The 13,499-nt window shown below is 45.8% G+C and overlaps 1 protein-coding gene and 1 non-coding gene across 2 annotated transcripts in view; both read left to right on the top strand.

The window, feature by feature from the left end:
• The first annotated feature begins 371 nt into the window (after positions 1–371).
• SRCAP (Snf2 related CREBBP activator protein) overlaps positions 372–13,499 on the top strand; it is a 31,590-nt gene continuing 18,462 nt past the window's right edge. Inside the window, exons 1-16 of the mRNA XM_036074266.2 lie at positions 372–468; positions 1,035–1,108; positions 1,705–1,967; positions 3,150–3,401; positions 5,296–5,481; positions 5,730–5,870; positions 7,826–8,048; positions 8,164–8,441; positions 9,084–9,174; positions 9,315–9,404; positions 9,906–10,094; positions 10,180–10,514; positions 10,618–10,795; positions 11,341–11,477; positions 11,717–11,886; positions 12,002–12,194. Of these exons, the coding sequence (XP_035930159.1) occupies positions 1,914–1,967; positions 3,150–3,401; positions 5,296–5,481; positions 5,730–5,870; positions 7,826–8,048; positions 8,164–8,441; positions 9,084–9,174; positions 9,315–9,404; positions 9,906–10,094; positions 10,180–10,514; positions 10,618–10,795; positions 11,341–11,477; positions 11,717–11,886; positions 12,002–12,194 (2,517 nt within the window). The 5' untranslated portion in view covers positions 372–468; positions 1,035–1,108; positions 1,705–1,913. The remainder of the gene's footprint in view (positions 469–1,034; positions 1,109–1,704; positions 1,968–3,149; positions 3,402–5,295; positions 5,482–5,729; positions 5,871–7,825; positions 8,049–8,163; positions 8,442–9,083; positions 9,175–9,314; positions 9,405–9,905; positions 10,095–10,179; positions 10,515–10,617; positions 10,796–11,340; positions 11,478–11,716; positions 11,887–12,001; positions 12,195–13,499) is intronic.
• Positions 8,865–8,993, top strand: LOC118524213 (small nucleolar RNA SNORA30/SNORA37 family). The gene has a single exon (XR_004911508.1). It is a non-coding gene; the product is annotated as a small nucleolar RNA SNORA30/SNORA37 family (small nucleolar RNA).

The following is a 13,499-nucleotide window of genomic DNA, read 5'->3' as shown; positions in this document are numbered from 1 at the left end:
GGCGGCACGAACCCTCCCTTATGTCAGCCCTTCGCGGTCTGGTGGTGGGGGGCTCCCTGACGGGTAGGGATGAGAGACTTCCCAGCCTGCGACCCTTGTGTGCGTGGGTTTGGGCTCTGGCGGGAGCCCCCGGGCGGTGCGCGCAGCCGGCTCTCTCCACTTCCAGGCGCGCACGCGCGGGCCCCTCCCCCAGTCTGTCGCGCACGTTGGGTGGGGTGGGAGTCTAGGAGGGGGCGGGGCTAGCTTAGGGTTAGTGGCAACTTGGGGCAGAGGTCAGGGGTCACGCCGGGTCAGTCTGTTGGAAGGAGTTGGGAGAGAGCAGTGAAGCGGGGGAGTCAAGAGTTCAGGCGTCTTGGATTCTGGTTAGCTCGGGTCCTGTGAATCTGTTGTGGAGGAAGGAGTGAATCAAAGGCTGCACCGTGGTGAAGGAATTTCCTTAAACACTGGGGAAACACTTCCGGGCCTTTGGTGGGTTTACCCTACCTGTTTCCGGGGCATGGTTCTTTGCTGAGCGGTCTTTCTCACTTCGGACTTCTCCTCTAATGTCTCCTGCTGCAGTTCTTGTGTTTGGGGAAGTGTCTCATGGCTCAGGTATAGGAGTTACAGGGCCCTGCCCAGAGAGGAAGAGTGGATTCTCCTGTGATTTTGTGCAGCCCTCACTGCAAAGGAGAGCCAACATCTTTGAGCTTCTGGATGTGACAGCTCTTTTTGCTTTATTTGCTCTCCATTCAATGGTTGGAGCCTTTTACACTTCAGCTTTTTAAACTTTTTTCTTTTTTTTTTTTGCTTCACTTCAGTGCTTCTCCTCCAGCCAGAATCTTAGGTCTCTAGGGAATTTTGTTTTTGAAAAACATGATTTGCTTTTATTTTTCTGAAATGTGAGCTTTTCTTACTACTGTAACTCTCTTCTTTTCAACCTTTGATTTGGGTATACTTAAAAGCCTCAAAAGTTGTTGTAAAGAAGGTTTTGATAGGTGTTGGTAAATGTGGATTGGTTCCTCACTGCTGTTTTTCTGCCCTTCTGTTTGTTTCAGGCGTGATTTCCCTCAGTACGGCGGCACCGTGGAAGTACAGACTTTCACAGGGGGTGTGGTCTCAGCTCACACAGGTGAGGGTTCAGATACTGTTTTGTGTACTGATGCTAATGGGAGAGATGTTTGAGATAATTAATGAGGGAAATTATAAGTCAGTATTTTTGGTTTGATAATGGTGCAAGAACAAAACTAGACGTGTGGATAGAGAAAGGTCTGATCACCCTGGTTCTCCCAAGGAGAGTAGCATGTTCTCCATGGATTTGGCATCAGACTACCTGAGTTTCGGTCTGTCAGTTCCTTACTGTGTGACCTTATGCAAGGCATTTAGGTCTCTGTGTGTGCTGATTTTCTAACTTATAAAATAGGGAAAGTATTAGAATGCATGTTTCATTTAGGTTAGGGATATTTTCTGTCTCTATCCTTAGTATATAGAAGGAACTGAATAAACATTTCTTAAGGTGTGAAAAGTACCTGACTTGCAGGGTAGGTGTGAGGATTATAGAACATACCAAGTCGGTGTTCAGTAAAGTATGACACATAGTGGAAGCTTAGGAAATGTAGGATATAATCATTGTTCATTATCTTTATTCTTTAACATTGTTCTTGGTTTTTTTTCTAAAGATTCATTAATCTTTTTAAATCCCATTTTTACTCTTTTTACCCATTTTAGGTGCTCCAGAGGCCGGTGGACCTGAGCGGAGGCTGGGACGCCCTAGTGGGCCCCGGGCCCTGGAAGGCGGGTCCCGGTGGCCGGTGGCCCAGAATGAGGCCAGCTCCCAGCATGCCCTGCAGCCGGACGCCAGCCCCTCGGCCAGCAGCAGTGGTGATAACGACCCAGTCATTCTTCAGGCGTCCAAAGAGGAGCCTGGGAGTGGGACCATGCAGAGCAGCCCCTCCCCTGCTCACCCTCAGCTCCCAATCCTGCAGACACAGGTTTGAAAGTGGGGAGGGTTCCTTCTCTGTTTCTGCTTTGTGGGCTGTTGGGTCTGAGGCAGAAGAAATGTGGCAAGTTTTAGCCACATATCCATGATCCTAGCTATCTGTGTTTAGAAAATTTTTGGTGCTCAGGTTGAGCATCAGTCCTATTAGATACTCACATTCTTTTTGACGTTAATACAATATTGATCACTAAGAGTGTAGAAACTTCTTGTTACCTGAAAAGGGTTCAGTTAGGCCAGGTTGGAAATGGAGGTTGGGACAACATGCTCCTAAACTGTGAGCTTTGAGAATAGCTCAGTTTCTTTAGGAATTGGAGCAACATAAGCATTATGGATGGTGTGTAGTGTTGATACTTTTCTTATACTAAGGAAGTGTAAGAGTATAAAAAATGTGGCTTTTGAGAGTATACCTATACATAGGTTTGCAAAGAGTAGGCTTTTGACGGGTATGGATTTGATACTTATAATTTTCCTGAGCAGCTGGGGAATTTTGTGACATACAGTCTTCTGTCATTTAACTGAGGTAGGAATTTCAGTGGCACACCTGTGAGGATGGTGTGCCGGAGTGATTTTTATGAGTTTCTTCACTGTCCACATTCAAGTGAGACTTTGTTCTCTACTTACTATTGTTTGTTCCGTACCTTGTAAAGTAATAGGTGAGTATTTGAGAACAGTGACCAACCCCACGCCCCTTCCCACCTTCCTAGTAAAAGAAACTACCAAGATTGATGAAGAACATAAAGAGGTTTAAGTGATCTTGGTGGTAGTCATTGTTGCTTTTTGAATTTGGTGATAACTCAAATTTATTCTAATAGGTGAATCTGCCATACTTGCTGTGTAAAGGAAGGAAGAATAGGGAGTTGTTTATGTGAGTGGAATTCTTGAGTTTCTGAAAGGATCATTAGCATTTGAAATCACATGCTATGGTATTATTCTTGAATTTGGGAACTGTGTAAATGTCAGGTTATAACTCTTCTTGCATGCCAAGCATCTCTAAACTTGGGTCTGTTACCTTGAACACCTCATCAAAACATTACCCAAAAATTTGTGTTTATAAAAACGAGGTTGATCATTTACTCCGGAGTTTTTTTTCCTTGTAAGATAGAATGAAATAATATGATGAGAACTTCTCATGGTGCTAAGCATTCATTTTATCTATCATTTTCCGTTTTTCTAGATGGTGTCGGACGGCATGACAGGCAGCAATCCTGTGTCCCCTGCCTCATCCAGTTCCCCAGCCTCTAGTGGGGCAGGCGGCATCTCCCCCCAGCATATAGCTCAAGATTCCTCTCTGGATGGACCTCCAGGGCCCCCAGATAGTGCCACAGTGCCCCTGGAGGGGCTCAGCTTACCCCAGGCTGCTGACCTGGCTAACAAGGGCCCAAAGTGGGAGAAGAGCCATGCTGAGATTGCAGAGCAGGCCAAGCATGTACGTATTGGGAAGGCCTTTGAGGATTCTTCTTTCCTCGACTTCTAAGTCCCATGAGCATTTTACATTTCTTTCCTTGTGGATTTAGAGTATAGGCTGTGCCTTAACATATCTTGAGCAAGTTGCTTGATCTCTGAGCCTCCTTTTCTGTAAGGTAGAGGTGGTGTAGTAGTCTATAGACTGTTGTGAGGTCTAAGTTAAAGGAGAAAATAGACATGAAAGTGCTTTGTAAACTGTAAGGCTCTTAATATTTACTGGTTTCTACTTCTCATTTCTATCCTCTAGCCTCTGTTGCCTTACCCAGTGGTTAAGTGTGGTCCCTGGACCAGCAGCATTGGCATCACCTGGGAAGTTTGTTAGAAATGCAAGTTTGTTCGTACCCCTCTTCCACCTATCCATTTAAAGGTCGAGGGTGGGGCTCAGCAATCTGTCTTAAAAAGTACTCCAGATGATTTTTTTTTTTTTAGATTTTATTTATTTGAGTGAGAGAGAGAATGATCAAGGAGAGCAGCAGAGGGAGAGGGAGAAGCAGACTCCCCGCTGAGCAGGGAGCCTGATGTGGGGCTCGATCCCAGGATTCTGGGATCATGATCCGAGCCGAAGGCAGATGCTTAACTGGCTAAGCCACCCAGGCACCCCACTCCTGATGATTCTGATGCATGCTTAAATTTGAGAGCCATTGGTCTAATACCCTTGTCTTTCTTGATTTTTTTCTTCACCATCAGGTCATTTAGTTCCCTGTGTCATCTATGGCTGTTATTTTCTCTGATTTAGTTTTTGTCAGGAGAGAACAAGAATAATGAAGGCAGTTTTCTTGAGTTTATTTGTTTTTAAAGATTATTTTAGGAGCTTCTGAGTGGCTCAGTCAGTTAAGCATCTGCCTTCAGCTTGGGTCATGATCCCAGGGTCCTGGGATCGAGCCCCGCATCAGGCTCCCTGCTCAACGGGGAGTCTGCTTCTCCCTCTCCCTCTGCCCCTCTCCCCCCGCTTATGCATGCTAGCTCTCTCTATCTCAAATAATTAAAATCTTAAAAAAAAAAAAAGATTTATTTATTTTAGAGAGAAAGTGGGGGGGGGCAGAGGGACAGGGATAGGGAGAAAAGCCGAGTGGGGAGTCTGACGGGGGCTGGATCCCACAACCCTGAGATCATGATCTGAGCAGAAATCAAGAGTCCAATGCTCAACTGACTGAGCCACTAGGCGCCCCAGTTGTCTTGAGTTTTTAAGTCACTTTTGTTGATTTCAAATGCTTTTACTTTCCTGCTTATGAAATTTAACCTTTATAGAAACATGTTATCTTTTGTCATACTATTGTTTAATCTTTTTATGTATAACTTTCTAGTATTTTCACCAAAATGTACGTTTTTATAAAACATACATTTGTTTTGTAAAAACAAATCAGATTGTATACGTTGGGCTTTATATTTCTAAGCATGAACATCTTTTTCTCAAGCGGAATTCGACAGTGATGAAGATCCTTTGTATCTGGTATATAAGGAAGGGTACGCTCCCTGCTTCTCTGGAGGCTTCCCTTGGAATATGTTTTCCTCAGTCTTTGCTATGTTCATGGGGCATGGAGATTGAGTGAAATAATGGAAAGAACGTGAAATCTGGTGTCTGGAGTCATTAGACCTATTTTTAATTCCCAGCTCTTATCACTTCCTGGTTGTGTGATCTCAAGTAAATCACTTAATCTCCCTGATCTTTTTTTTTTTTTCCTCACTTGAAAAGGTTATAATATCTACTTACTTGCAGGATTGGTATGTGAACTTAAGACTCATAAAACACTCAGTCCAGACAGTGCCTATATATAATCAGTGCCCAGGAATTCAGCTGTGTTCATGAGGTAGCATATATGTGCAGTAACTTGATTGACCTAGCTCTTCCTCGTTAGGAGGCTGAGATTGAGACTCGGATTGCTGAGCTGCGGAAGGAGGGTTTTTGGTCACTGAAGAGGCTGCCTAAAGTGCCCGAGCCTCCCCGCCCCAAAGGCCACTGGGACTATCTTTGTGAGGAGATGCAGTGGCTCTCTGCTGACTTTGCTCAGGAGCGACGTTGGAAACGGGGTGTGGCCCGTAAGGTATGTCAGCAACTGGACCTACCTTCCATATTTCTTTTCCAGGTTTCCTTTTCCTTGATAAGTGAGTTGGTTTGAAGGGAACCAAACAGAACAAACAGTATAGGGTGCTTATTAATGCCCATAGTCTCAGGAGGCAAGCTCTGACTTCTCAGATTTCTTGGACTTGATTATTCTCTTTGCTCTTGATTTGAGGAGGGAGTAGGAGACTGGCCTTGGAGTGTTTTCACTCTGGTTCCTTATTCCCACAGGTTGTGCGCATGGTCATCCGGCACCACGAGGAGCAACGGCAGAAAGAGGAACGGGCTCGGAGAGAAGAGCAGGCCAAGCTACGCCGAATCGCCTCCACCATGGCCAAGGACGTCAGGCAGTTCTGGAGCAATGTGGAGAAGGTAGGTAGCAGGAATTGGGAAAGGGAAATGCCTTAGGTTTGCTTAGTGGATAGCATGGTAGCAGGAATGATCAAAACATCTTGAGAGAATGAATATTCTAATTTCAGGCAACTTTAGTGACACTTCTGTTGTGCATTGGATCTCTCTAGCATTGAGTGCTGTGAAGAAGAAAGAAATACAGTGGAAAAATACGGTCCTGCCTTTGGGGATTGTTAATAGGACTTCTTGATCCCTCTAGGCCATCTGTCCTCTGCAGGGCATTCAGCATGCTTTTCCTAAAACCTTTCAGTGCCATTTACTTGTTTAAATACCATCGAAGTTCTTAGTAATCAAATTGTTCTCATATATTAAGTTTTATTTCTCAAGTACCACCTGGTTTCTGTCTGTATTTTCAGTCTTGTCTCCTGTCAATTCCTTTTTTTTCTACTTCAAATATTTTTTTTGCACATCCCTGGTAACTTACCCATGTTCTTTCTGCTGCCAGGAATGCCTTTTTCCGCATGCCCACTTAGGGAACACCTACTTACAAACAGAGAAAGACATGTATCATATGACCTCACTGATATGAGGAATTCTTAATCTCAGGAAACAAACTGAGGGTTGCTGGAGTGGGGGGTGGGGTGGGAGGGATGGGGTGACTGGGTGATGGACACTGGGGAGGGTATGTGCTCTGGTAAGCGCTGTGAATTGTGCAAGACTGTTGAATCTCAGATCTGTACCTCTGAAACAAATAATGCAATATATGTTAAGAAAGAAAAAAAAAGAGGGGCGCCTGGGTGGCTCAGATGGTTAAGCGTCTGCCTTCGGCTCAGGTCATGATCCCGGGGTCCTGGGATCGAGTCCCACATCGGGCTCCTGACTCAGCAGGGAGCCTGCTTCTCCCTCTGATCCTCTCCCCTCTCATGCTGTTTCTCTCTTGCTTGCTCTCTAAAAAATAAAATAAATAAAATCTTAAAAAAAAAAAAAAAGAAAAGAAAAAAAAGAAAAAAAGAAGAAGAAGAATGTAGCAGGAGGAGAAGAATGAAGGGGGGGAAATCGGAGGGGGAGAAGAACCATGAGAGACGATGGACTCTGAAAAACAAACTGAGGGTTCTAGAGGGGAGAGGGGTGGGAGGATGGGTTAGCCTGGTGATGGGTATTGAGGAGGGCACGTTCTGCATGGAGCACTGGGTGTTATGCACAAACAATGAATTATGGAACACTATATCTAAAACTAATGATGTAACGTATGGGGATTAACATAACAATAAAAAAATTAAAAAAAAAAAAAAGGGAACACCTACTTAGTCTTTTAAGATTCAGCCCCAGATACATTTGTAAATCTTTCCCTGCTGCCTGAAATTAAACTGGCTTTTCTCTTTCCTGTCCTCCCTTTGTGCTTTCCTCAGAAGCACTTTTTAGGTCATTTAGTTTTTCCCTCTTGAAAAGCCAGTCAAGGGGCGCCTGGGTGGCTCAGTTGTTAAGTGTCTGCCTTCGGCTCAGGTCATGATCCCAGGGTCCTGGGTTCAAGCCCCACATCCGGCTCCCTGCTTGGCAGGAAGCCTGCTTCTCTCTCTCCCATTCCCCCGCTTGTGTTCCTGCTCTCGCTAACTCTTTTTCTCTGTCAAATAAATAAATAAAATCTTTAAAAAAAAAAAAGAAAGAAAAGCCAGTCAAGAGGCTAGCACAGAGGAAGTTTCCCTAAATGTTGGGTAAAAGAGTACGTGAATAAAAGATTATCTTAGGGTACCTGGGTGGCTCAGTTGGTTAAGCAACTGCCTTCGGCTCAGGGCATGATTCTGGAGTTCCAGGATCGAGTCCCACATCGGGCTTCCCACTCAGCGGGGAGTCTGCTTCTCCCTCTGACCCTCCCCGCTCTCATGCTCTCTCTCTCCCATTCTCTTTCTCAGATAAATAAATCTAAAAAAATAAATAAAATATTATCTTAGTGACCCATCTATTTCATGCTATGGCAGGTGGTGCAATTCAAGCAACAGTCCCGGCTTGAGGAAAAGCGTAAAAAAGCTCTGGACCTGCACCTGGACTTCATTGTGGGGCAAACTGAAAAGTACTCAGACCTTTTATCTCAGAGCCTCAACCAGCCACTAGCATCCAGCAAAGCTGGCTCTTCCCCTTGCCTTGGCTCTTCCTCAGCTGCCTCTAGTCCTCCACCCCCGGTTTCCCGGCTGGACGATGAAGGTGTGTGTCCTCTTTGGCTCTGTTACTCTTCCTCATGTACCCTTTCCAGAGCTGAAAACCCACCCTGTGGCTTGCAGGGCCCCGTGGACTTTGTGACCTTGTTCTCCTGCTATAGATGGGGACTTCCAACCCCAAGAGGAGGAGGAAGAGGATGATGAGGAGACGATTGAGGTTGAAGAACAACAGGAAGGCAACGATGCGGAGACCCAGAGGCGTGAGATTGAACTGCTTCGACGTGAGGGAGAATTGCCATTGGAAGAGCTGCTCCGTTCCCTCCCCCCTCAGCTGCTAGGAGGGCCTTCCAGCCCCTCGAGAACCCCCTCATCTCGTGACAGTGACACCCGAGATGGGCCTGAAGAAGGTGGTGAAGAAGAGCCCTCTCAGGTGTTACAGGTATAGGGAGAATGGGTAGAGGGAGGACTCAGAGTGGGAGCAGAGGTAGAGGTTCAAGGACTGATTTCTGGTTTATAAGGTCTGTTTTGGTGTTCAGGAGTTCTCCCTGGTTAAGGGCAGTTGGCTCTCATTTAGGGATGGATAGGGAAGAATCTGAGTTTGGGGAAAGTTGCATTCTGAGGTGGGTAGTTTCTGATGCGGTACTGGAAGAGCGTATTGTTCTCTACTCTTTAATTGCTATGTGGTCTTGAAAAAAATACTTAAATCTGGTTCTTGCCATTTTTGTGAAATGGTCCTAATACTCCCTCTTGGTTTGTCGGTTTGGAGCTGGGATGATAATCTTGAAGTGTTTCCTGGACTAGGCTGTCTCTTTCTCATATGTCTGAGTGTGTGGGGATGGTGCTGGGGGCCTGTGTTTCTTATCTAGCACTTTCACAGATCCTCCTCCAGGCAGTGGGGCCAGGATTTGGTAGCTGGTGCTGAAAGAAAACCCTTGGTTGCGTCCTTGCCCTGGGACTGTGCCAGTGGCAGCTGTGACTCAGTGGGACAGAGAGACTGTTTTGTGACATCGTATTCAACATTGTACCTTTCTCTTGCTGCTCTAACCTTAGGTCTTCTCCCTTTTCATCCTTTGCCATATAGGTGAAGCCCCCACCCTCTGTCACACAGCGCAACAAACAGCCTTGGCATCCAGATGAGGATGATGAAGAGTTTACTGCCAATGAGGATGAAGGTCAGGCTTGTTCTCTTTATCCTATTGCCCCTTTCCTTTTAAATTATCTGGACCTAACATTTCATGCTTTCTTTTCTCCTCAACTTGGACTGGGTCCTATGATTCTGTTCCCATTGATTTTGCTTCGTTCTCTTTCCTAGCGGAGGATGAAGAGGATACTATAGCAGCTGAGGAGCAGTTGGAAGGGGAGGTGGATCATGCCATGGAGCTGAGCGAGTTGGCTCGAGAAGGTGACATTCACCAGACGTTTACTGAGCATCCGCTTGGTGTCTCTTCTGTGCAGAATGCCAGGGATAAAGAGATGAATAAGACACTTTTTATCCCCCCTTGGAGGAACTCCAGGTCTAATGACAAAGACAGATGTAAACAAATAATTATAAATAGAATGTGATGACTGGTTACGATGGAAGTTTGAACAAAGTGATACAACAGCTTAGTGGAGCTAATGTAAGAGGATGTTGGCCATGTTTGACTTGTACTTTAAAGAGAGGTTTAGTTTGATATTACCCTTCCCAGTGGAAGGCAGCATCATCCACAGTTCTAGCCCAGGCTGTGGGCTTGGCTGTAGTGCCTGGTGCTGAAAGCAAACTCTTCTGTCTCCCTTCAGACATAAGCCCAGTAGTGTCTGTAGAAACCTGGATAAAATGAACTGGCACCACTCAGACCTCTCCTTCTCCTTTACCCTCTTTCCCTTGAAGCACCCGGAAGCTTATCCGCTGTTTCTTCTCCAGGTGAGCTATCTATGGAGGAGCTGTTGCAGCAGTACGCGGGAGCCTATGCTTCTGATGCCTCTGCCCCAGGCTCTGGGAGTAGTGAAGAGGAAGACGAAGATGAGGTTGAGGCTAACAGCTCTGACTGTGAACCAGAGGGGGCCCTGGAAGCCGAAGAGGCTCCTCAAGAGGATAGTAGCAGTCAGTCAGGTGAATGTGTGGTCCTGGGCACACCGGAGGGGAGACACTGGGGGAGTAGGTATGGTGAGCGCTAAGCCTTGGTCTTGTGCTTTAGAATCTGCTGAGGAGCAGAGCGAGGAAGAGGAAGATGAGCGTTCAGAGGAGGAAGAAACAAGCGGCAGTTCAGAATCAGAGGAATCTGAGTCTGATGAGTCTGAGGAGTCTCGATCACAGAGCCAAGCGGAGGAGGAGGAGGAGGAGGAGGAAGACGATGACTTTGGGGTGGAGTACTTGCTTGCCCGGGATGAAGAGCAGAGTGAGGCAGATGGGGGCAGTGGACCTCCCACCCCAGGACCTGCCACTACTCTAGGCCCTAAGAAGGAAATTAGTGACATCGCTGCGGCAGCTGAAAGTCTTCAGCCCAAGGGTTATACCTTGGCCACCACGCAGGTAACCCCAGACACCAGCTTCTGCTTTCTCATGTCTTGACTTATTTGTTTCTCAGTGACTAGTGCCTCATTTCTACTGTGATACCTCTCTTCCTCCCTACCAGGTGAAGACTCCCATCCCCCTGCTCCTGCGGGGTCAGCTCCGGGAGTACCAACACATTGGGCTGGACTGGCTGGTTACTATGTATGAGAAGAAGCTTAATGGTATTCTTGCTGACGAGATGGGGCTAGGCAAGACAATCCAGACCATCTCCCTTCTTGCCCACTTGGCCTGTGAAAAAGGTAACGAGGCAGGGCCGTCCCTCTTGGGTCTCCTTGGCCAGCTCCCTGCAAAGCCTGTTTAATGGTGACTAGCTTCGGGATGGTGAAACACTCACTGTTTGTGCTATCTTGGTGGCTTCATTGACTCTGGTCAGGAACTATGGAGATGCCAACGTAGGTGCTAGGATTCTTAGGGGGGGCCATTGGGGTAGAGTGGTCAGGGTTATACCTGAGGAACTAGAACAGAGCCCCAAAGTTTGTATTTCCTAACCATCTCTCTTTTTAATTCTGCTTAAAATCTTTCTATTTTGTTTTTTTAAGTTGAGGTATAATTGACGCCTAACATTATGTGAGTTTTGGGTATCCAGCATAATGTTGTGATACTAGTACGCATTGTGAAATGATTAGCACAGCAAGTCTAATTAACGTCCACTACCACCCAGTTACAAAAACTTTTTTTCCCTTGTGATGAGAATTTGTAACATCTCTTTTAATGATTTTCAAATATGTAATCCCGTATTACTATAGTCACCATGCTGTACATTTTTCTGTCTTTTTCTAAACAGGTAACTGGGGTCCCCATTTGATCATTGTCCCCACCAGTGTGATGCTGAACTGGGAGATGGAGCTGAAACGGTGGTGCCCCAGCTTTAAAATCCTCACTTACTATGGAGCCCAGAAAGAGAGGAAGCTCAAGCGGCAGGTTCGCGCTCCATGTGATCGATCACTCCTCCGCCCGCCCCCCACTGATGCCTCTTTTACTCTTAGGCCCTTTCCTCAGAGGAGTTCCTTTTCCTCCCCTCTCTGTTGCTGCCTTCTGCTCCTGGGACTTTCTCTTTTCTCCATACCTGATTTATGTCCTTCGAGGACCTTAGCATGTCTTTTCTTTATCCTTTCTTTTCTTTTCACCCCATCGTCTGCTGCTTTCTTCTGCTGCTTTAGGGCTGGACGAAGCCCAATGCCTTCCATGTGTGTATCACGTCTTACAAGCTGGTGCTGCAGGACCACCAGGCCTTCCGTCGCAAGAACTGGCGCTATCTCATTCTGGATGAGGCACAGAACATCAAGAACTTCAAGTCACAGCGCTGGCAGTCACTGCTCAACTTCAACAGGTGGACATGGAAATGGGGATCTGGAGGAGGGTTGACTTGACCTAAAGAGTGGGATACTCAGAAGGTTGGGACCTTGCTGATCATCCTCCTTCTAATTCCCTCTGTTTCTTTGCAGCCAGAGACGCCTGCTCCTCACAGGAACGCCATTGCAGAACAGCCTCATGGAGCTGTGGTCCTTGATGCACTTTTTGATGCCCCATGTCTTCCAGTCTCATCGCGAGTTTAAAGAATGGTTCTCTAACCCCCTAACTGGCATGATTGAGGGCAGCCAAGAGTACAATGAAGGTCTAGTCAAACGTCTCCACAAGGTAGGGCCTATAACAGTTTGGCAGGGGGATTGGTAGTGGCAAACTAAGGGCAGTACCTAAAAAAGCTTTAGGGAGAGGGGTGGCAGTGTTGGGCTGAATTCACTCAGTTGTCAGGTGGCAGTGTTGTAGTGACTGACCCATTGCGAAATTGAGTGACTTCATCTTAGTCATCATTTTACTTGTTTTTTTCTAATAGTGACATTTCTGTCTTTATTCTCTGAGTAGAATGATACTGCTGACCAGTCCTTGCTTAGATTTCTTCTTACCAGGCTTTCCTCAACTTTCGTTGGGTTCTCTCTCTCTCTCTCTCTTTTTTTTCTTTTGTTTTCTCTGGCTCCTCTTCCTTTGTCCGGCTTTTTTTTTTTTTTTTTTTAAGATTTTATTTATTTTAGAGAAGGGGGGGGAGTAGAGGGAGAGGGACAAGCAGACTCCACAGTGAATGCAGAGTAATGCGGGGCTCGATCCCACGACTCTGAGATCATGACCTGAGCTGAAATCAAAAGTCAGACACTCAACTGCTTTGTCCAGTTTCTAAGTAACATGTCTCAGCGTACTGATGAGACAACTTTTTTGTCTCAGTTTATATGTCTTAAGGCTTTAAAGACACTCTGATTTATATTTTTACTCTTAACCAGTCAAGCTGTATTTTAAATTTCTGACTTGATATTTTTAATTCAGAGTTTCTCTTGAATACACTCTATTTAAGCCAAATATCTCAAGTCTTAAAGCCTACTATTTCTGCTCCATTTTGTTCAATCACACCGTTACCTTGGTACATCAAACTAGAAACCAGAGTTGTCTTTAGCTATGTCTCTTTCCTTCATTATATTTCTATTTTCCATTTCTTCCATGTCATAAAGACCATGTCCTATCAGATTTTACCTCTTCGGATTTCAGACTTGCCTTTTGTTTTCTATGCTGCTGTCACTGCCACAGTTTTTGTTCTCAGCTTCTCTCCTGGATTTACTTTCATAATATTATAAATTTACAGTTCCTCCTTGGAATGTAATTTGAGTCCTCTTTTCTGCATAGTTACTCTGCCCTCAGTGTCTTTTTTTTTTTTTTTAAGCGTTTCTTAAGCAGTGGTATTATCATCTTTATATGTCTCTTTCAACAGACAGTAAAGTCCTGAGAGGAGGGCTTACATTTGATTCCTCTTTGTGTGATTGATTCCTGGCATGCTTCATGGCTTCATGAGTGTTTACTGAAGGGCTGAGCCAGGGTTCTGCTGGACATCAGGCCAAGACCCAGCTAGAAGGGCTAGGCTGGGGCTCAGTGCCCTCGTTCTCCTGTCAGCATCCTGCT

Source organism: Halichoerus grypus, chromosome 6, assembly GCF_964656455.1.
Source record: "Halichoerus grypus chromosome 6, mHalGry1.hap1.1, whole genome shotgun sequence".
NCBI classification, from domain to species: Eukaryota; Metazoa; Chordata; class Mammalia; order Carnivora; family Phocidae; genus Halichoerus; species Halichoerus grypus.
The sequence above is the reverse complement of the archived record's forward strand: the minus strand, read 5'-3'. Positions and strand labels throughout refer to the sequence as shown.